Below are 23813 nucleotides of genomic sequence, written 5' to 3'. Positions count from 1 at the left end.
ATATATGAATAAATTTTTAAAGCAAATTCAGAACGTTATTTGTTTGGGATTCCTTTACACTGATAAATTGAACGTCTGCATTATTATTCCGTTTTGTAAAGAAAGTGACGGAATATTTGTGCTCGAGGTGGTTTTTTCTACAGTCAATTTTCGACTTTTTAGCTAGCATTTTGACGGAATTTGTTATACCATCCAAAAAGTATTGTTGTATTGAGTTCAATTTTTCACAGATATTTTACCTGTGTTCATTTTTTCTTAAGTTATGGAGGCCTAAAAACAGGCAATTTGGGACTAAAAATGCGCGATATATTTCGTGCTAATAACGCGTAAGCGGAGTTTTAATCGGTCTTACCAATCGTTTCAAGTTGAACTGAAGCATGCTATTTGGGCTATTTAATACTTTGCTATATGCCAACTATATCACTTTGTACTTTAAAATGCATGTGAGGGAATGGTTTTGAAAAAAAAATGTCTCAAAAATGTGTTATTGTTTGAACATTTTATCAATTTTTTGAAGAGAAATAGCGAAATTTTTTATAGAGCTTAAAAGGCAGACGGAACATTCAAAGATTTGCCATGATACGAGCAGTCTTGTTTAAGTTGTCCTTGATGAATAAAACCGTATAATTGATCAGAATCTTATGAGTGATCACAAAAAGAGTTTGGAAAAATTTTGCAAGAGTATTGAGATGTTGCAAATTTAGTATTGTTACGACTTTCTGTTAAAGGATAGAGTGTTTGTGTACGAAAAGATTGAAGTAAAAAGATTTTTTCGTCCGATAGGTATTTTAAAGTTCTTTTGACGCCATCGATTCTATATATAATGTGAAATTTGAGGCAAATCTTACCACACTTTTTCTCATTGCCCATGAAATTTTTGGCAGTTAATTTTTTTGATTTAGTGTTTTTTTATTTCATTTTTTTCGCGGAAACTGTTTTGTCTGTGTCAGAAAAATTGACAAATTGCTAGAAACTTTTTCTAAAAGTTTCCCTAGATCTGTCGCTTTAAATGATTACATCTCTTGGATGCTTGTAAAGATTAGTGAAATTAAATTAAATTGTTAGTTAAACCATAATTTAATATAGAGTCTCTTGATTAGGAGAATTATATGAAAATTAGTGAAGTTGTTTTGTCTGCAACATTAACTATGCGTCAACCCATCACCAGCATACCATGCTTAACATTTTGGTTATTTGAATCTTTGGTGCTTGAAACTCGATTATTTATGGAATTGCCCGTTGTTTTGACTTGACCCCGAATTAGTAGTTTCATTCACGACCGAACTTCGCGACAAGATAGACTTTGGAGTCGTGTTTCCACTTGCCTTCGCTTGTTTGTTTATATAAACAGTAATCGCTTTTTGTCTTCGTTTATGCATGGCCTGCAACTGGTGTTCCAGTTTCCCCCCTTCGGCACAAATACTTTCTCGGGAATCGAATTTACACGTTCGCATGTTGCTCGTTCTCGACTTTTTAAGCGTCTCAAAAGCCGATTTGATGTCTTTGTCATCAACGTACCACTTTTCGTGTTGGATTCGGGAAATCTTTGGGAAAACAAATCGAATTACGTGACGCGTTTTCGTTAACTACAAGTTAGATATAAAATACAAAAACATTCTTTTTTTTAGCGGCAAAAGCTTGTTTTGGGACAGGGTGTAGAATTGGGTGATATATTACACTCAAAAAAAGATAAGGTAAATTTACCTTAAAAAATACCTAAAAACACCTTAACAATTAAGGTAAATTTGCACGACGTTAAAATACCTTATTCCCGTTTAGTTAAATGCATTCCTAAACTTTTTTAGTAAAATTAAGGTTAAGTTAAGGTAAATTACCTTAATTCAGTTAAGGTAAATTTTACCCTAACAATTTTTTAAGGTAAAGTTAAGGTAATGTTAGGGTAAATTCTACCTTAATTTTTTTTACTTTAACTCGTTTTACTTTAACAATAGGTGGTAGGTTCAATTTGAATAGCTGGATCGCTTTTTGTTATACTTCGCACATTAATTATAATTTTTTCAAAAGCCAATTTTTTCGGCAAAAGAAGTGTAAAATTTGATTTTTTGAATATAATTTCATTTGGCAGAGTAATTTATTTAGAAAAACTATTGAAAATGAAATGACAATGATTGAAAATGAAAAGACTATATAATGCATTTTAGTTGTGAAATTTAATACATGCACTATACTCAAAATTACCACCTATTGTAACATATCACCTAGAATTGATTTCTCAAAAATTATTTTCTTTGAGTGGAAAATATCTGAAAAAATCTGAAATTTTGATTTTTAGACAAGAGAAACTCGATCAAAACACAAGAATATAGAAACTATTTGTTCGAAGGTTCAAATTTTGCTGGGTTCGTTTTTTTGATCGATTTTTCAATGCTATGATTGGTTCATGCTTTTTATTTTCACTCACTTTTCTGTTGATGGGCACGTCTATTCTGACCTTAGCTCTCTCCGACACGACACGAGACGGTGCACTCTGCCTTCGTTTCACTTCGTCTTCAAATGCTGTTCGCTCGAATAGAGCCTCGAACATGGACGGAGGTTTCTGTTCTGCAGATGTGGTTTCGTCTGTGTCTCGGAACATCACTCTTTCGTACTCGCCAGTAACTTCGCCTCCTGAAAAAAAAACATCAAAAAATTTTGATCATTTTTTGGGAAGTTTTTTTTAAAAGGTCCATTCATTATTCAATTTCGCAACCATTGAATAAATAGAAAATCCTTTTTATTGTAAAATGGAACAAGTCCGCAGGTGTTTATTTTTCTGAAAAGTCAATTTTTGTTCAAGTTATGCAAACTTTAAAACAACCCAAAACTAAATAAGTTGAGAAAAAATTAATCAAAATTTTCATTAAAAAATTATATATTTCATCAAAATATTAAGTCAAAGCACTATTTTCTTCCGCCAACACGTGCAAACAACATAACTAATAGATAACTAAACTTAATTGTACTTATCGCCTCAAATTCTGCATCCAATTGCAAAATGGATAGAAAAACTCGGTCTTTTTTGAAAACAACTTGAATCTAACTGACCTTTAGCTGCAGTTACAGTAGCTTGGTGTTCTTTTAGCATAATTCCCTGGTATGCCTTCATAATTACTCCGTGTTTAGACTCGATCTTGTTCTGAAGAAACTTTTTAATCACATATTCATCAATTTGTTCAATCTTACTTCTGATGATATTCGAACCCATTTGACCCAAAATGACCTCGACACCTTCCAATACATGGTCCAACAAGTTGCTATTAAGTTCTTCATTTATCGTTTGATCTTGCACGTTTAATGTTTCAATTTTGAGCCATTTCACAAACGGTTTCATTGTAATTCCTTGTACAAAAACAGTGAAGAAAATCACTACAATTGTAGTAGTAATAAACAGACTTTTTAGCTCGTGTGGAACTTGTTCTTCGGTTATAAGAATTACTAACGAGAAGCAAACTGCACCCCGTAAACCTCCATAGCCCATTATAAACTGCTCCTCGTAATCCACGATTCGTAGTCGCTTCCTATTGGCTAACGAAGTCAACACGACTACGCTGAGAAATCGGAAAAGCAAACAGCAAATAATGGATAGAACTATAAATCCGACATCTATAACATGCGATTCAGATATGGTTTCAATTCCAAGAAACAAAAAAATTATGCAGTCGCAAATTGACGCCAACATTTTGCAGAAGTTGACAACAGTAGTTTCGGAATCGTTCGAAATGTTCGCAAACGAGTAATGAGCTTGTAAAACTCCGCATGCAATTATTGCAATAATTCCCGAAAACTCGAAAAGTTCTGCCGTTAAGTAAGACGCGTATGCCAGAAACAAAACAGCCAAGGGTTCGACAACCCTAACGTGTGTTGTAATTCGTGTTAGGAAAGCAGTTATAATACCATAAATTAACCCGACAAAAACGCCGCCCAAACTTACGATGAAAAATGAAGTAATGCCTTTTAGAATTTCGACGAAGGTAATTGTTTCCATTTCAGTAAAAGCAGCCATCATTCTGTATAATACAACTGTAACTGCATCATTCAGAAGTGATTCTCCGAAAACTAGAAAATATAGAACTGGGTTGACTCCAATTTCGGCAAAAATTGCCAAAACAGCGACTGGATCCACGGCCGAAATAAGAGCCGAGAACAAAAACGAACGAGAAAGAGTCAAGTCGGCGAACACTTCGGCCGAGAACAAGCCGAGTTGTGACATTCCGAACAAGACAGTTCCGATTGTGAAGCAGTTGATAATGGTTCCGAGCACGGCGTAAAGAAGGATCGTGCCTAAGCTTAGATCAATTGAAGTTAAAGCTACCCACTCAAACCAAACCAATTACACTGAATGAAATTCACAACAGAAACAACATTTAGCAGCAAATAGTCCAAGCAAATTGATCAAATTTAAAATCAGGAGCAAAAGGGGTTAAACTATGGCTATACAACAAAGTAGAGATAAATCAAGTTGCTCAAAACTACTACCAAAAAACGGTTATATAAACAAAAATTGTACGTAGTCTGCACTAGTTTTATAATTTGTGAGAAAACTAATACTTTTTTTGTCATGAAAAAAGTGTATGTTTTTGCGGTAGTTTTATAATTTGTTAAAAAATGAAGTTAATTGCTTTTGTGGTGGGGAGCTTCAAGTAAGATCTGTGCCTAAGTTCTCGTAGACTGCCCTGTCGTGGAGGGAGAATGCAGACTCCAGCATGATTGGGGGGAGGAGGTAGAGGAAGAAGGTGGGAGGGGTGAACTGGATGTTGAGTTGGAAGTTGGTCAGATAGACCAGAGTGCCGACTAGGAGTCCCACTATAATCAGCAGACACGACTCCGGGATCACTCGTGCCAGGATGCCAGTGTGGTGGAAGCCAACCTGGAAATCAAGGTGCTCTTCTCCACTTTCCCCCCACGTATGAAAATCAAATTTGAACAATGAAGAATGTTCCGAACACAGTCTTAAAAAAATACAAAAATATTTTCTCAAATTGGTGTCGCTTTTTTCTGCATGTTGCGACAAAAAAATCTGAACGAAAAAATAAACTTAGGCATATTTGAGAGTCATAGTAAAATAGGTCAATTGGAAAACAGTTTTTGTAAAGTTTTCAAGTTTTTGATTTCCAAAATTGCGCTAAAAAATCCAAAAACCACTTTTACTGAGTAAAACTAATTTTTCACGTCTTAAATTAAGCTTAAATAAGCTATTGCAGTTACTAACTACTTTACTAATTAGCTCGAACTTAGACCAAAAATCAAAAATTTTCAACCGGCAAAACTGTGAAAATGTTTTTGAAAATTTTCAATGTCGTATGAATTACTACTGAAAGGGCTTTAATATGATATATCGTTCAACTCTGTCCGATGATTAATTGTCGTTGCTGATTTTGCGTGCAAAATAAAAAAAACTAAAACACACCCGAACAAAAAATTCCTCCCCATTTTCAATGATCGGAACAAAAACCATTTTAAAATTGTCATATTGCCAGGAAATTGCAAGCATGCTGAAAAAAATGAACTATTGTGATCATTTTTGTTCTTTAAAACTTACATCGTAACATCACCCATTTAGCCATAATAATATGCAAGACAATTATGGAAACAATATAAAACGTGAGGGTGGGGGTTAGACGATGGTTATTGACTTTAAAAACCAGTCAGTCAATTAAAATTCAAGCTCTTATCCCCCCCCCACACCAAAAAAACATCAACTTTACAGGGTAATCTTATATTTTACGAAGTTGGATATAAAGATAAAAACGTGTTTGCAATTGAGTGATGTATCCACGGGTCCTATTTTGTGCTATAATTTGACGTTCACGATAGTTAAAAATACAACAAGGATAGCCGGTTACTGTGCAAGTAGCTCAGAATTGTCCGACCGTAGTTTTTAAAATACAATTTTTTTTCAAAATAGTGTGAAATGTGAACTTTTTTCTGTGTTGTGTAATTAAAGGATCTGAACAAAAAACTAGAGCTTGATCATATTCGAGAGTCATAGTAAAAAAGCAATTGGGACAAGAGTTTTTGCTGAAAATCTGCTAGAAAAAGACAACAAATATTATAATGGTGGCATAATATTATAAGTAATAATATTATAATGGTGGCATTTAATATGGTAATTTCTTGTATAAAAAAATTGATTCAAATTAGTAAACAAAAACAATAGCATGTTTATTTGTCTTTTGAAAGGTGGACAAGTTCAGTCAGCTAGATCAGGGGCGAATCTAGGATTATGTAGAGGAGCGGAGATTTTGAAAACATTTTCAATATTTTTATGTAAGCCGACCAAATCAATTTTCTGAGCAATGGATGCCAAAATAATATACGGGCGCCTTTGAAAGAAGGTTATGGGGTAGTCATATGTCATATAAAATGCAAAAACAGAACAAAAAGGCTGTCATGGGGGGGGTTGAATCCTGAAAAGGGCGTCCACCCCCTTCCCTGTCTCAAAGTATGTCTTATTTAATTGTCAAAGGAGCATTTTTTCCTATCAAACTTAGGAAAGCCATTTAAAACTCGACAGGCAGCAATGTCTTTTGATGCTTTCTCGAGTAAATAAGTAACAATTCATAAATAAAAGTAATATTTGTGCTTAACACTCGATTATTATACTATGTATTATAAAACTAAACAAGACTGCTCATATCAGGGCGAAGCCCTGAATGTTCCGACTGCCTTTTAAGTTTTATGGAGCAGCAGTAATAACATAAAAAAATTAAATGAAATAAAATAAAATGAAAAAATTTTTTTTCTAAAATTTGAAAATTTTTATGAAAATCATCCCCCCACACGCCATATAAAGTACAAAAAGAGAGATTTCGTTCCTTGTAACAAATCAATTATGGCAAATAAGCTTCGTTCAACCAATTTGGAACGATTTATAAGACAGATTAAATCTCCGCTTACGCGTTAATAGCGCGAATTATATCGCGCGTTAATTGTCCCAAATTGGTCAAAATGGCCAAAATGGCAATCTTTAAACCCTCATAACTTTACGAAAAAAGATCACAGGTGAAATATCTTTTCAAATTTGAGCTCAGGACAACAATACCTTTTGAATGATATAAAAAAATTCCGTCAAAAATGGCTAGTTAAAAAGTCGAAATTTGTCTGAAGAAAAAAAAAAACCCACCCCGAGCACAAATATTCCGTCAATTTCGTATCGAAAGTCGGAACAACTAGGATGAGGAAACTTGCCTTGAATATGCCGAGTGTGCATATGACAGCTGTTAGCATGAGAGGAAACTTGACATAGTCCCAGTTGAGCATGAACAAATGAATACCCGTGTGATGACTATGATGGCCTCCCCCCTCCTTTTCTCCCTCCCCTCTGCTGACACATCACGTGATGAGGACAAAAAAAGGACAGTGAACATTTAGTTGGCATCTTGCAAAAATTCTGGTTCACAATAAATGATCTGGGAAATCAAATTTTCCCAAAATTGATTAGTAAAAACGCAATGCAAGCAACGCTTGGACCTAATGACTCATTTTTGAGGGATCAGATCAAAAATATTCAACTTATCTGAACAAAATCATAGATAATTTTGGTATCTGGCTCCATCATTAAATACAATTCTTAAAAAAACTTCTCCATTTCATCATCGGAAAAAAATCCTTCTTGAATTCTGCCTTTCCTCTCGTGATGTGTGGCGCTGCTGTGATGAGACTCGTGTTCAACATCATCTTCGTGTTTGTGTGTGTCTCCATCTATCGAGTGATGGTGTGACTCATGACTATGGTCATAATGATGCTCCTCGTGGTGTCCAGTGTGGTTTGAATGGTTGCTACTATGGTGCTGAAATCATATTAAAATAATGTTGTCTATGACGCAGCAGATAAAAGGGTTCGATCCCCCACTGTCGTAATATTTTTTCTTTTCCTGCTTGTTTTCCAATTTTTGATAAATTTTTAGAGATGCATGACTACCATTTGTTGTCAATCCTGGTCACTTTTGTCATTTTTTTGTTACTTGAGCTTGCAAATTGGAGATTTGCTTGTGTGTCAAACTGTCACAAGTATTTTATTCCAATTGTGGTTTGTTTTTCTTTTGTGACAAACATGTAGTTTTGTTATGATTAGCCGTAGGTGAAAAAAAAAACATCCTCTTTGATGTAAGTTTACAAGACAAAAAACAAGATTAAATCATACCAGACTGGGTTCTAGATAATATTAGAATGATTAACAAACTTTAAGGTAAATGTAAAATAAATATATGTAAAACTAAATACGTAAGTTTTTGCATGATACACAAATGATTTAAAACATCCAGTATTTTTTTAACTGGCAATTAAATGTAGTAAATATTCATTAATTTCAGTTTCTTACTTCTTTTTAATCAATGTCAGGATTCAAGGTAAGCCATTCCGTCTTTTGGCACATTTTTTATAAACCTGTCCAAAATTCACTTCTTCTGATCTATTGGTTATCGACTTTTTATGATTTTGCATGATTCTTTTCTTAATTTCCTCAGTTCAAGAAATTATTTTTTCACTGAAATGATCAAAATTTTTCGGCAAGCAAAAAATTTTTAGGAAGTGTTTTGTTTTTTGAAAGTAAATAACGACATCTTTCAATCTTTTTCCTCAAGAAGAAAACTCTTACACTCCATTATATTTGAAGATGCAAACAATCAACATTTTTTTGTTGTCATCTACTAAAAAAAAACAACTAGAATTAAGAGGGGATAAAACTATGGATATCAACAACAGGTCATTAATAGCAATTTATGCCGTAAAATTTATAACTACCGAAATCCGCACACCTTTTTGCTAATTTATTTGTAAATTTTGTCCGGGAAAGTCAATTTTTTGTCCAATATAATGCTAGCAATTTTTGCTGAATCTTAAGTTTTTAATTTTTTAGTTTCTTTTTTTTTAGAGAAAAAATATAGAACCAAATGAGTTTTTGTTAAACCTGATTGTATATGTTTTGTCTGCATTAACAATGAGTTCGTTCTTGGACGAGTATAGCAAAACAGATTTTAATTTATCTTGTATGTTGGACTTCAAAATTAGCAAAAAAAAATTCCGCAAAAAGAAAAGATGTGTCATCAGCATGAGCCATGGGCGGCTTGAACATGATTTCCCAATTTACTCCTAAAATCATTGACATACAATATGAAAACTATCGGATCCTACACAAAGACTATCGGATGAAAAATTTGCCAGTAGTTAATGAGCTTGAGTCAAAAATCCGTATAAATTCGGCTGTTTGAGAAAAACTAGAAGTGAAACAGATTGAAATGTTTCAGCACGGTTAAAAAAAACAGCTAAGGTATAAAGCTTTGCTTAAAAACTCCATAGTTTTTTCTTCAATCTATGTTATAAGCGTCAAAAGACGACTTTTTTCGAAGCAAATTTGAGTGTGGGTCAATTTTTTTCTAGATATGCAGAGAAAACGTTCAAGCAAAAGTTCTAGCAATATTTTAGTAGAAATTGAAATCGCTACCAAAATTAGCCTGCAGTAAATTTCCTCTCGTGGATCTCCTTTTTGTCGGAATTGGGAAATTTTTAGAGAAAAATCGGAAACAAATTTCTTTAATGCACTGGTTTATTGAAAAGTTAAGTGTTCATGGTTGAAAAACTTTGCAGTTTTAATTACGCAGGCGGGCAAATCTATAGGTTCTGCTGATTTATTTGTCCTATCTATCTTTTTCATCGCACAACTTTTTGTTGTAAAACTAAACGACAATTGACACGAAGTCATGTTACTTGAAACTTCTTTCAAAGTCAATGGGTCAGAATGTTTTCCTTGTTGTGCAAAAACAGTTAAATCTAAGTCTTCTTTTTTGAACTTTTTAATTTTTGTTTTCTTTTAATTTCTTGAGTTGCTCTGTTTTTCTTTTCAGTTGAGTTTTTGAATTTATTTCCATTGCTCTTTGGACAACTGACAAAGGACTCTTTACAAAGGTCATTGGGAGCTTTTTTAAAATTTCCTTGTTACAAGGTTGCAAGCGCCTTTAAAAGTTATTAAAATTTAGTTCAATTCTGTTCTCTTCCGCTCATTAAACAGAGCATGTTGGCTATCGAGCTTTCGTAAGCATAGTCCAATTTGAGCATGATTCAATTATCATGGAAGCATAGCAAGTTCCAATGATAAAATTTGACAAAGTTCTACCGCATTTTTCAGAAAATTGTAATCGTCATGCAGACATCAAATCAAAACTACTTTGAATTCTTTGCTAAAACTTTTTGTTAATCACTTTTTTGTTACTCGGTAAATTTTCGTCCATGTCAATTTACAGCCCGAATCTTATACAGTAAAGAAGAAAAAAAAACAAAAATCAGATTTTTTTGAAACAATGTTCTACCTCACTATGATGTTGTGTATGGCTTGTGTGTTGGTGGTGTGGCGTCGTTCCCGAATCGGAGGAAGACAATGGCTCTAAAAGGAACAGAATTTTCAGTAAAAGAATCCAAAAAATGTAATAATAGTTTTTTAATGAAGGAGGCCAGAAGTTAATTTAATAAATTAAATGAAGTTAAAAAATGAGCAGTGAATTAAATTCTTTAGAAGTGAAGACTAAAAAATAACTCGAAATAGTTTCGTACAAAAAACTACCCAGTAAAATGCAGGAAAAAATTGAAATGGTTCCTTACCAGCTATGAAAAGAAGAAAAATAGCCAAAATCCAACACTTGTAATTCATCGGTTCCATTTAAAAAGCTGGTCTGTTTTGATCATTCTATGAATATATCAGACACCTTCAAGAATGAGGAATGTTTATAACTTCGAACAGGAAGATTGTTTAAATCAGATCCGATAAATTTAAAACAAATGGCGGCCTTTGCAGAGGCCAGTTTCCGTTTTCGTAACGATCATTAGCAAGCATTGATGAGTTTTTGAATGGCTACAGTTACAGAACCTATTTCTTAGTTTATGATTTTTCTAATGCACTTTCTGTTTCGCTGATCATTTTTCTATCAATGAAATCAAAAGCATCAGATGAAGACTCCACTTTTATTTGTTTATTTGGGCTCTTTTCTTCTCCCCACCCAACATTTCAAATTTTTCATTTTCTCAGTTTTCTTGCATGTTGTTATGGCTCAAAGCGTGATGTAAGATATGAAAAACAAATGTGTTCACAATAGTAATTTTGTTCAGCATCCAAAATTTGATCACATTAGGACAACGTGCAATTAGTTTTTCAAAGCTAAAGTTTAAATGTGGGGGAAAATGGAAAATAGCCTTCATTTGTTGTATTTTTTCGAATATTATTTGTTTTTCTACCGACCATTGAAACTGGGGAGAAACTTTGTACTTGCTTTTCTGTCTTAGTTTTTTGTTTTGTTTTCTTTTTGACGGAAAACCAAGCACCACAAATAATCATTGGAATGGGTCGAGCAATGAATCATATTAAAGCCTTTTTTGTCTTGATTCAAACAATATTAAAAAATACAATACAATGCCGAGAAAAATTATGAGGGTATCGGTTCTCCTCTCAGCACGGTACTACTGCTCAGAAAAACTTTTGGTTAATATCAGAAATTTTTATCAATTTTAAAGATTTCATTTTTATTGGCAATATTAAAATTGGAGGAGATCTTCTGTGCTTTTTTAATATTGATATTTTCAAGCGTCTTTGTTTCTTACAAATGCAGTCAAAATTATGTATGAAAAAAATGAGTTATAAAAGAATTTTTTGTAAACCTACTCGATATATGGAACATTTTTGCAATATCAACGTACTCGCGCTTGTAAAATTTTGTCACTAAAAGTCTGTATATGCAACACGAATTTGCAAAAAGATTAGATAAGGACAAAATTAAATGTGAATATCGCGGAAAATAATTACAAGCAGACATTGGTTCTTTTTAGATCTCAAAGCTCAAACAATTCGAAAAAGTTAAAGCTGAGTTTTATCAGCTGCTTTGATTAATTTTCATCAACAACAAAATCATCAAGGCGTGACTTGTCTTAAGCTTACCTTTTATTGTTCCGACTTTCGATACGAAAGTAACGGAATATTTGTGCTCGGGGTGGGTTTTTTTTCTTCAGACAAATTTCGACTTTTGAATTGACCATTTTTGACGGGATTTTTTTATATCATTCGAAAGGTATTGTTGTCTTGAGCTTAAATTTGAAAAGATATTTCACCTGTGATTATTTTTTGTAAAGTTATGGCGGTTTAAAGATTACCAATAACGCGCGATATATTTTGCGCTGTTAACGTGTAAGCGGAGATTGAATCCGTCTTAGAAAGCATTCTAAATTGGTCGAAGGAAGCTTACTTGTATAAGACAAGTATTTATTATTTTGTAAAGACAACTTTGATAAATATTGGAAGGTAGAAGATTTATAAACTGCTTGTGGGTTTTTAGTATGACAAATAGCCTACCTCAATTCAGTTTTAGGTGCATAATTAGTCTCCCAGAATAAACAATTCCAGCTACATTTTCAGTTACAGATATAAAATCTTCGCCCCGATAAATAAATGATCAAAATGTTGATGGGGGCGGGGCATCTTCCTTTCCTTAAATCCACTATTCTTGGGTCAAGGTAATCATCTTATGTTCTTACCTTCAGAACCGAAAACTCATAATAGCTACTGATAATCAGCTGTCGCTAAACTCTTGAGCCTATGAGCCAAAAATCAGAGTCGTATGAGCCAAAAAATAGATTAAACTCAATCAAATCAAACTTATTTTGATCGATGAAAAATAGGTCAATCATAGTCAAAACACAAGTCAAGTGCATTCGAAAGGTAAGTGAATCACTGCCTATTTTTTTTTTTTACAATATAATTTTAAAAAACATTTTAGTCTTTTCTGATATAAACTTTGGATGCGATTGGCATCACTCAAATGAGGAGAGTTCACTAGCGCTAAACTATAGTTGTCTACAAACTGAACGAGTTGCCTACAAGTGTTTCGAAAAGAATGAAATCGGGGCAGTGGTTTTCATGCAGACTAATTTCGCCGATTGATTTTATAGTTTTGAACTAATTTTTCTGACCTATCGAAGGTATCTGCGATCACGTTCAAAAAGATATTTTTTTGCAACCAACTTTACAAAACTTTAGGGGTTTGAAATTTGCCAATTTGACAAAAAGCTGACCTTTTTTTTTGCTGGCGCTCTCTGTTTCATCTACGACGCTTGAAACTAAAAACGAATCACCTTAGCGAGACGAATTGACTCCCATCCCACTCTAATTTATTCCAACTTGACTTGATTTGAGACAAGAAAACTGGTCAAAATGTTTCCCTTCACGACTCAAACGTTACCACTTGCTGTTTGATTTTGCCTGATGGGATGAGCATAGAAGTTTAAAATTCAAAATTCATGTTTGAGTTCAATTAAAGGGTTGTCTGAACACCCAGATTTTTTGTCTTTATACGAGTAGTCCTGTTTTATTTTCAAAAAATTTAATTCAAAATTAATCATATGAAGGTAGTCCTGTTTTACTTTCAAAAAATCTAATTTAATTTTATTCATATGCGGGTAGTCCTGTTTTACTTTCAAAAAATCTAAAATAAACTTATTCATATTCATGTAGTCCTGTTTTACTTTCAAAAAATTTAATTTAAACATATTCATATGCAGAGAGTCCTGTTTTACTTTCAAAAATCTGATTTAATCTTAATCATATGCGGGTAGCGGGTAGTCCTGTTTACTTTCAAAAAATCTAATTTAAACTTGTTCATATGTGGGTAGTCCTGTTTTACTTTTAAAAAATTTAATTCAAACTTAATCATATGCGGGTAGTTCTGTTTTACTTTCAAAAAATCTGATTTAAGCTTATTCATATGCGGGTAGTCCTGTTTTACTTTCAAAAAATCTAAATTAAACTTATTCATGTGCCAGTAGTCATGTTTTACTTTCAAAAAATCTAATTTAAACCTAATCATATGCGGGTAGTCTTGTTTTACTTTCAAAAAATCTAATTTAAACTAATTCCTTTGCGGGTAGTCCTGTTTTACTTTCAAAAAATCTAAATTAACCTTATTCATATGCGGGTAGTTCTGTTTTACTTTCAAAAAATTTATTTCAAACTGATTCATATGCGGGTAGTCCTGTTTTACTTTCAAAAAAACTAATTTAAAGTTATTCATATGCGGGTAGTCCTGTACTACTTTCAAAAAATTTAATTTAAACGAAATCATATGCGGGTAGTTCTGTTTTACTTTCAAAAAATCTATTTTTAACTTATTCATATGCGGGTAGTCCTGTTTACTTTCGAAAAATCTAGTTTGAACTTGTTCATATGCGGGTAGTCTTGTTTTACTTTCAAAAAATTTAATACAAACTTAATCATATGCGGGTAGTTCTGTTTTGCTTTCAGAAAATCTAATTTAAACTTATTCATATGCGGGTAGTCCTGTTTTACTTTCGAAAAATCTAATTTAAACTTATTCATATGCGGGTAGTCCTGTTTTACTTTCAAAAAATTTGAATTAAACCTAATCAAATGCGGGTAGTCCTGTTTTTTTTTCAAAAGTTTTAATTTAAACTTAATCAATATCTTTTAGAGTAAAAAAAGTCAAAATTTTCAAAGCATAGGTCGAGCGCAGTCAAATTATAGATCAATTATAGTCAAAACATGGACCCAGCCATTCGAAATATAGACCAAACTGTTCACTTTCAAAAAAAGTTTAATTTTAGTTTTATTTTTTGACATCGATTGACTCAAAACTAGTTAAGTTTTAGTAAAAATAGCGGTCGTTACTCAAAATAAAACATTTAATGGTCAAAAACGTAAATTTTACAGCGTTTTTTCTCAATAATTTCATAAGATACATCACCGACCCCATTTGACGTTTGCCTGTGTTATAAAATTGTGAACATTTTGACTTCACTCACATACGAAACTTTTTCCTACTTTGAAGCCCTTTTCTTTTTTCCACTCGTTTTTTAGGTCGAACAAATAGGTTTCCTAATTTTTTTAAGAATGCTAAAAGCTTAAAAATATATTTTTTATATAAAAAGATGGATTTTGACAAAAGATTCTGCGTTGTAGGCGTTTTCTTTTTGAAAAAAAAAACAGGTGGAAACTTTTTATTGGCTCGGGTAAAAAAGCGAACATTTATTTTCGGCGGAAAATTTAAGACAGTGAGTGACACATCATTGGAAAAATTGATCGAGATTCCATAGAGTCAATAAAGGCAAGGAAACAGAAAAAAAATACTGACTTATTTTTTGAAAAAATCTCAACTTTAGAAAATGGAAAAAAAATAGATGGCCTTCAAGCTGTTTGAATTTCAAGAAAAATTAATGATTGGGAATTTTTGATAGATTTAATCCAATTTGAGAAAATTGGAATAATATATAGTTTTTTTTTGCTGGAAAATCTGAAATTTAAACACCACTTTTGAAATTAGAAGTCGATTATGTTTTTCGTGAGCTTTTCTCTTTGCTACTCGATAGTGAAGTTTCCCTTCCTTTTAACAAAAAAATTGAGCTGAACTTGCAAAGAAAAAATCGATCCGCGAAAAATCAAATTTGTGCGTGAAAAATTTTCAATTTTTTCTTTGAAAAAAGTTCATCGCTACCTATATAAGTGTCTGACTACGTTTATCAACGTTTAACTAAATTTTATTGTGTGCATTGTCAAATGAAAACAATCTATGACTTTTTATTATCAATATGTTTGAAAAATAATTTAATATACTCAAGCTAAATTTAAATTTCTAACAAAATCAACAACACATCAATATATTAAAGTGACTCTGAGTTCTTTATGGGTGGGGTAATATTTCAAATTTATCACGATTTTTTCTACAACTAACCTGTTTGTTGTGTTTTCAAATGAATTCACGACTGTTTTTGTGATGAAATTTACAAACTAAACTAAATATTGAAAGACGACTTATGTGAGGATTTGGTGATCATTAATTGTTGATTATGCTTCAATTGCACTCAATGTATCGATTATCGCGTCCAGATAATTCGGGCAAATACAATTCAGTGGATTTCTGCTAAAACTATATAGGCAATTCATCAACAGAAAACTTGGCCAAAAGTGAACAAAGCCGAATCTAGATAATTTAGCAACAAAAATTAGAACATCTTACGTTAATATATCATAGTGACCAAGCGGCAACGTTGAATCGAGAGTTAACTCCTAGTCCATTTTTTTTTCAAACCTATATACAGTTGGAAAACCAGCTGAATTGTTTATGTATTTTTGGCTTAATTATTCAAATTTTAAACTGTCCTATTTGTCAGAATTGTATGAACGCCTTTACTTATATCTTTATTATAGGTTTTTAGACGGGCTTCTAGACAATGCAATTGCGGCGACTCTGTAGCCCCATTGGAGAATTTCGAACACTGCAAAAACACTCCATCCCAGCCACAAACCCATGTTGCCCCCCAGGGTTCCAAAGAGAGTCGAGGGGTTGTATTTAGGAGTCTCCTGGAACCTCTGGAAGTTCATGGTCTCGAAGTAGATCTCAACTCTGGCGAAGTTCTTCTTCACCATCGCACTCATCTGTTCTTGGTCCATGCTGTCACTTGATGCCAAAATCCGCTTCATAAATTTAAACACCTGCAGAAAACAATAGCTTCTTAAATCATGATTCTTATGCTTTGAACGTTGTTAGATTTGGACGTAGCAGATTTCATTTTGATGACAAATTTTGCACTACGTGTTATTTGCTTGAGGATTCCACAAAAATTGACGGATTTACTATCAATTTCTGATATAGCGGCCCTAAACCGAACCTTTTTGACGACTGTTATTATACAAATTACATGAAAAAAAAACAATATTAACATTTTTTGTCAATAGCTTCAAGAAAAAGAAAAAACTAATAATCAGATGCTTTTTGTAAACAAAAAAACAAATACTTCGTTTTTTTTTTCCATTAGTAGAAAGGCTTCAACAAATTTGAAATAATCGTTGTTTTTACCGCTCTTGATTTGGTTCTTTGCAGGAGAGAGACAAAGTAGGGCGCATACATGTCACTCGGCCACTCGGTTATCGAGGTCACTTTGTTCAGCACTCGTTCCTCACACGGCTGCGGACACTCGCAACTTCGTCTGTTCTCGGAAAAGTCCTCTTGAATATTGTTAACACACGAAGCTGCCGCGTCATTCCATGGATCACAGTAAATCACACTCTTCGCACCAATTTCAGGGTCAGAACTGAATTCGAAATCAGGAGTTTCGCTGCAGTTGCAAACTTCGGCTATGGCTGTTTTCTGACAAATCACTAGACACAGATCTTGAGTGTACATGAATCGCTTCGCACTGTCGGAAACTCTCATTTCTTCGGGCCAATTTTCCTGACAATCCGAGTACGGGTAGGTCTCTCGGCTAATCTTTTCTTGGGTCATCGAGATAATAGTGTTAGATCCGGACGATACGAACAAAGCCTTGGAATTTGTCGGCGGGAACTCTTTTGGGTTCGAAATGGAAACTCTGGCACCGGAATTTTGACCAAGAATTCCGATGTATTCGTCTTTGTCGAGGAAAAATGTTAGCTTCAGTCCGCTGGCGAAACCCGTTTTGGTGGTGTTTATTGGCTGTTTCGGAGCTTGGGTTACTTGTGCTACATCAACTACGGAGTTGAATACGAAACAGTTTCCCAGGTCTTGATCTTGAACAGTCGTGAACAAGTCGGTACTGCAAACAAAACCATCGAACACACACTGCACAATGAAGTCTTCTTTCTGGTGTCCGTTTCCGATGATCTCTTTAGTTTTGAACTTCACGAAAGATTTGAAGTCGGAGTAGTCTGGCATTTTGGCAATTTCAAACGCTTTCAACCAATCATATTGTTCTATTTTGGAAAAGGAAGCTGGTCCAAGCAAGCCATAGTCTTCAAACATGTCATACATGTCATTCATGTAATCATCACCAAAGTTTCCGTCCCCATAATTGAAATCGTAACTATCAGATCCATCTGAAGGTGGGTCGGCTGTAGGTGCGGGATCCGACCGACGTTTTCGGCGAGCTCCAGTAGCGTTTGCAGTCGCGGGAACCGCTTGGTAAGTGAGACTCCATCCTTGCTTATTTCCCATCATATCTGTGTTAAAAAAGATCACAAGCGAAGTGCTACTCGAAGTGACATTCGGCAAGTCATTGCCCTCCAAATTGCCACAAAAACGGGTCTTCTTGTTGTACTTAATCCAGTTAGTCGAGTTGGTTACGTAACCGTCTTGAAGTCGTACGGAGTCGTAGTCACAGTCGTTTTCCACGTTGAAAACAGTGAAATTAACACTGATTACGTAATCAGAATAATTCGATTCGAGTGTGTATTCACACAAGAGACCCTCGGGGTATTTCTCGGGGAAATTTGGAGACGACAGTACTTCCTCGACTTCCGACACGGGAATAATAGTCCGACAGGAGTCCTCGCATCCGGCCAGTGGGGACTCGTCATAGCCGAGGTATACGACACATTCGAGGTTGCCGTCGCAAGCTGTAGCACAAGTGGTTTCCTCCGGACACAGAATGTAGTCTCCCAAACAAACCTAATCAAAATTACAAACAGACACAATTGCGTTTAGGAAACAACAAAAATAATCATGCAAGAAAAAATCCAATAATTTACATACAAAAGATTTTGTTATCGCAACGATATGCATAAAATATTACCAGTTACCTAATTTTTCCAAGTGTCTAATGTTAGTTCTTTTTTTAAATGAGGTTGCAGGGTTTGGACAACTTCTATTACCTTACAGTTGAAACGTCTTAGAATTTTTTAGAAAATGAACTGCTTAATTAAGGCATCACTTGACTATCGGTTTTTTGATGTCGTTGCATATCAGAATTATGTAAATTGAGAAACGTCTAATAAATAATCTCTGATATGAAAATAGTTTATTTTTGTTCCGACTTTCGATACGAAAGTAACTGAATATTTGTGCTCGGGGTGGGTTCTTTTTTTCTTCAGACAAATTTCCACTTTTTAACTAGCCATTTTTGACGGAATTTTTTTATATTACTCAAAAGGTATTGTTGTCCTGAGCTTAAATGTGAAAAGATATTTCACCTGTGATCATTTTTCGTAAAGTTATGAGGGTTTAAAGATGGCCATTTTGACCAATTTGGGACAATTAACGCGCGATATAATTCGCGCTATTAACGCGTAACCGGAGATTTAATCCGTCTTATAAATCGTTCCAAATTGGTTAAAAGAAGCTTAATTGCCATAATTGATTTGTTACAAGGAACGAAATCTCTCTTTTTGTACTTTATATGGCGTGTGGGGAGATGATTTTCATAAAAAATTTCAAATTTTAGAAAAAAATTTCATTTTTTTTTATTTCATTTTATTTTTTTAATGTTTTTACTGCTGCTCCATAAACCTTAAAAGGCAGTCGGAACATTCAGGGCTTCGCCCTGATACGAGTAGTCTTGTTGTTCCGACTTTTGATACAAAAGTAACGGAATATTTGTGCTCGGGGTGGGTTTTTTTTTTCTTCAGACAAATTTCGACTTTTTAACTAGCCATTTTTCACGAAATTTTTTTACATCATTCAAAAAGTATTGTTGTCCTGAGCTCAAATTTGAAAAGATATTTCACCTGTGATCATTTTTCGTATAGTTACGGGGGTTTAAAGATTGCCATTTTGGCCAATTTGGGACAATTAACGCGCGATATATTTCGCGCTATTAACGCGTAAGCGGAGATTTAATCCGTCTTAGAAATCGTTCCAAATTGGTTAAAAGAAGCTTATGTGCCATAATTGGTTTGTTACAAAGAGCAAAAACTATCCTTTTGTACTTTGTGTGGCGTGTGGGGGGATGATTTTCATAAAAAAATTCAAATTTTAGAAATTTTTTTTTTGATTTTGTTTCATTTCATTGAATTTTTAAATGTTATTACAGCTCCATAAACCTTAAAAGGCAGTCGGAACATTCAGGGCTTCGCCCTGATACGAGCAGTCTTGTTATGATTTAGATTTTATCAATTGCCCGTTATTTTAACTCTAAATGATAAGAGAAATTAATTAAACTGTAAAATCAAATAAAAACGATCCGTGTTGATAAAGGCAGTGCTCCTTCTGTTTCCGCTACTGGTTAAAAACTATACTTAATCATAAGCAGATTCAAGGAAAGCAAACGCGTCGATGAGATTTTCTTAGTTCTATCCCACACTGGAGTTTCATGGGAAATAATCATTTATAATGGATTTTATCGGCAAAAAACTTAAACCATTAAATCGAATTTCATTGATATGAAAAATGCTTCAGAAAAGAGACAGCACTACGAATAGTCATGAAATGTGGCGCGCCATTTTAGATAATTTCAGGTCTGCCAAAAGAACAAATCATCAATGGGAAAAGAGGATTCAAATTACAAGAATCAGATATGTGAACGAAATCGAACGGACCGGGATGAAATAATCTCCAAAGAAACATCAAGGTTTTTCTCGGTGAAGAAATCGACTAAACTGAAGTTTTTACAAAGGCCAGAATTATTTGCCAGCAATTTTTGCTAGATCAAGAGTACCAAAGCCTTTAGTTAACCACGTTTTTAACGATGACTTCAAAAACTGTGCAAATCTCAAAGAAATCAACCAAGTGGAAACTCCGACTTATCCGAACAATGCGTTGAAGTGGAAAAATGAGAAGTCTAGTGTTTAAAACATGCCATAGAAACTTGAGCACAAACTTTTTTCATTCATTTTGCATTATCAAGCAATTGCTATTAACGCATCAAAACTCGCGTTAGATGAAGAAAAACACTGGCGTGTGTTTATTTTAGACAAAAAATCAATTTGGCTATATTCATAGAATTTGAGGCGTGTGAGAAGTCATGTTCTCTGGAACCAGTTCTAAACTAGTATTTATAACCAACTAAATTATTGATAAAACTATACCTATAAAATATTACTAACTAACCAATCATATTCCATAAATAACACAATTATTTGTAGTGCTGAAATTACTTGTAGTTTCAGCACCAGAACAATTTGAATAAATCCTAGACTACAGTTGTTCTCCTTCTGTATAAATTCCAAGAACTAAATCGTAAATACTACTGTACACTTTATCTATTGAGACTAGGAGATATCAGAGTAAGATTAAGATTGGTATTAGACTAAGAAGTTGCACGAATCTATCCGGCCGAAAATAAGATAGCGTGACGAGCAGACGGTGTACCCTATCCGAAATTACTCTATGAGAAAGCTACCTCTGGCTAAACTCATCTCGCTTTCAACACGAAATGTTGAACTCAAGCAGCGTAGTTCCAAAGCCACCATGTAGAACGAACTGTTCGTGCTAGCGACACGTAGAATGCGATACTGACCTTGCTGAACGACCATCCATTTGAGTTGAAACAATGATTGACATTTTTCAAGTAATTTGATTCTGATGAAGTTAAACAATCTTATCCATTTAGTCTATGCCATATATGTCGAATGCGTTTTGGGTAAAAGTTACCACAAATGCAAGTCAGTGAACAATTTACGAAATGATCCCTTTGAGAATACCTTGATTTCAATCAAAATTTACTCTCTGATAACAATTATAATTATTTTTAAGACTGATCCATGAAGCCTGTTTTATTTTATATTGACTGCGTCATTTGATGTTTTGATTTTGGTTTTCAAAATGTTTAATGGCCTGCTGCAGCTCTTTCGATAATGCCATTTGGGCTGCTGGGAACATATACTGTAGTGATTAGCATTACGAAGGTTTCCATATAGTTTTTCCTTTTAGAAATCACAAAGAGTGATTTTTTTTACATCTAGGTGTCAATCAGCATGTTCATCATAGGTTGCGATACTCAAAAATAGAGGCTCAAAGCGTTTGTCTCTGACAAAAATGGATCAAAAATTGTTCTCAAGTTGAGTCGGTAACCATTAATTGTTATGATAAAAAAGACTTATAACAGCGACTTCGCCTGAGTTGCAGGTAAACATTTACTAATTTTATTTTACAAAAAAACCTATAACTTCATGATAAAAACAGGCATGTATGTTTCCCAATTGAGAAGTAAGATAAGACGCTTCTTACACTGCAATTAGTAAACTTGCTCACAATTTTTAGAAGATCATTTAGAAATTATTTCTCGTTCAATCTGGTACTTACCTTTGACGAGTTAATTGCAGTCCGATTTTCGCAATCGATAGCAGGCGACTCATCGGAGCTATCTCCGCATTCGGTTTTGTTGTTGCAGACCCACTGGGAGCTGATGCACACCTGATTGGCACACAGGAAGTCGTCCCCATTGGCCAGGTCGCACTCTGTACTTGTGAAACCTGGATCGTGTGCTATCTCCATCGTTTCCAGCGCGTATCTGTGAAATAAAGGAGAATTGAAAAAAAAACTTTCAAGTTTATCCACGAGGGAAAGACAATTTTTTCATTAAGGAAGGACCAAGATACAAGCTGTTCAGCTTTTAACAGACATATGCTGCTGAGCTCCTAGTCAGAAAATAAAAGCAATTTTTCGGGGTTATTTTTATGGGCTGCGAAATATTACCTCACCTTCAAAGAATAAGCACTAATTATTTTTGGCTTTTCATAATCAAATACGATTCGGTTCTCCGCGCCGCAAGAAAAGATGGTGAAGATTAAAAATTGGCTGATATGTGATAGTTAGTGGCTTGTTTTGGTGTGAGTTGTGTGCGCTTTTCCTGAGGGTTTTGCCCACTTAACCACCCAAAGAGTACGTTCTTGTTAGTATTTTCCGACGCCTATTTTCGGCCGACCGACCCATAATTTTTTCTAATTTTGAGTGGGAGTGCGCCAAAAAAATGATTTCTTTTTGGGTCAAAAGTTTTCAAAAAGTACCAGAAAAGAGACACCCCCCCCCCCCCAAAAAAAACCCTAGATCCGCTCCTGATTTATACATTTATAGTTTTTTGCATTAGTTGCATTAATGATACAATGATATAAAAGATATAAAATTTTGAATTGCAATATAACCCGGGTGAATTGCGAAAGTCGAAAGATTCAAAGTTAGTGCATAGCAACTGGTCGTTTTTCGTTTTTAGAAATTCAATTATACACTAGCCCCAATTAACAATAGTTTACCTGTCGAGGAATGCCAGTCCCTCCATGAAAGATATCCGCGACACCATTGACCTCCGAAGTGGATTGTTGTTGCAGACAGTCACAGCCGGAAAGTCCACTGGCTGGTCTGACTTTTCCAGGGTAATCGACACGACTACCGGATGAGAAAAGTACTCAACCATTGTTTCGTAAGTCTGGAACGCAAAAATTCCGGTGAAAAATAAATATGCCAGAGCCCAGAGAATGGAAATAAGTCCAGTTGAGCCCAGAGACAATTGGGGCATCACAGAACTGAACAAATCTTGGGTGCTCATCAAAATCATTTCACGTTTCGTGAACTTTTCTGACTTTTCTTCAGAAGGAATGAAAAAGTTTTCAACTTCCGCGGTTTTTTCCAGGTTTGAAGTTGTTTTGCTGTTTGAAGGTTCAATTTTAGCCATTTTTGACGGGGAAAAACTGAAAATAAACCGCTAGAAAAGCGAGGAAAGAGCAATTTTTTAGCCTGCCGGTACAACAAATACAGCTGAAAATGATTTCAAAAGCGTTATTTTGACTCTTTTTTTGAATTTTAAACTATTTCAAAACAACTTTTTTCATAAAATGCGCTGAATGTTTCATAATAGGGGGCAGATTTTTCTTAGAGTGGATTCAAAATTTTTTCTATTTTTTTCTGTCAGAATAAACAACTGCATTTTACTGTCAATAAACGTAATTGAATAGTGCGACAATCTCAAAAAATAGCAGTTCGGTAAAGTGTGTACATTAAGAAGGTCTTTTGTTTATCAATTGGATTGATTTGATTGAAAAAAAGTCGGAACTCAAAAATAGTGTGAAGCAAAAGAGAAAAGGTAGCCGCTGGCTTTCAATTTAGCTGGCTTGAATACAAAATTAACAATTAAAGCTTCAGC

At 34.2% G+C, this 23813-nt stretch overlaps 2 protein-coding genes and 1 long non-coding RNA gene across 3 annotated transcripts; all 3 read right to left on the bottom strand.

Annotated features, from left to right (window-relative positions):
• Positions 1-1106: 1106 nt before the first annotated feature.
• Positions 1107-5556, bottom strand: LOC134840021 (sodium/hydrogen exchanger 2-like). Its single transcript, XM_063855648.1, has 5 exons — positions 5540-5556; positions 4654-4949; positions 3046-4281; positions 2423-2628; positions 1107-1544 (listed from the first exon to the last, which is right to left on the bottom strand). The coding sequence occupies exons 1-5, from the start codon at positions 5554-5556 to the stop codon at positions 1221-1223; spliced, it is 2079 nt and encodes a 692-aa protein (XP_063711718.1). The 3' UTR covers positions 1107-1220.
• A 2090-nt stretch (positions 5557-7646) lies between these two features.
• LOC134838913 (uncharacterized) lies at positions 7647-10688 on the bottom strand. The gene is made up of 3 exons (XR_010162360.1): positions 10593-10688; positions 10304-10377; positions 7647-7789 (listed from the first exon to the last, which is right to left on the bottom strand). It is a non-coding gene; the product is annotated as an uncharacterized LOC134838913 (long non-coding RNA).
• A 5438-nt stretch (positions 10689-16126) lies between these two features.
• LOC134839620 (uncharacterized) lies at positions 16127-23453 on the bottom strand. Its single transcript, XM_063855231.1, has 4 exons — positions 22927-23453; positions 21980-22187; positions 16844-18409; positions 16127-16479 (listed from the first exon to the last, which is right to left on the bottom strand). The coding sequence occupies exons 1-4, from the start codon at positions 23343-23345 to the stop codon at positions 16189-16191; spliced, it is 2484 nt and encodes an 827-aa protein (XP_063711301.1). The 5' UTR covers positions 23346-23453; the 3' UTR covers positions 16127-16188.
• Between the last annotated feature and the right edge of the window lie 360 nt (positions 23454-23813).

The sequence above is a fragment of the Symsagittifera roscoffensis genome, chromosome 2 (assembly GCF_963678635.1).
Source record: "Symsagittifera roscoffensis chromosome 2, txSymRosc1.1, whole genome shotgun sequence".
NCBI classification, from domain to species: Eukaryota; Metazoa; Xenacoelomorpha; order Acoela; family Convolutidae; genus Symsagittifera; species Symsagittifera roscoffensis.
This window is presented reverse-complemented; position numbering and strand designations above follow the sequence as displayed.

Coding starts and splice junctions, on each gene's coding strand:
- LOC134839620 (XM_063855231.1), bottom strand. CDS start 23,345: ATGGCTAAAATTGAACCTTCAAACAGCAAAACAACTTCAAACCTGGAA. Junction 22,188..22,926: donor GGACTGGCATTCCTCGACAG/GTAAACTATTGT, acceptor TTTATTTCACAG/ATACGCGCTGGAAACGATGG. Junction 16,480..16,843: donor AAAGAACCAAATCAAGAGCG/GTAAAAACAACG, acceptor TGTTTTCTGCAG/GTGTTTAAATTTATGAAGCG.
- LOC134840021 (XM_063855648.1), bottom strand. Junction 2,629..3,045: donor TACTGTAACTGCAGCTAAAG/GTCAGTTAGATT, acceptor TTTTTTTTTCAG/GAGGCGAAGTTACTGGCGAG. Junction 1,545..2,422: donor ACGTGCCCATCAACAGAAAA/GTGAGTGAAAAT, acceptor GTTTTCCCAAAG/ATTTCCCGAATCCAACACGA.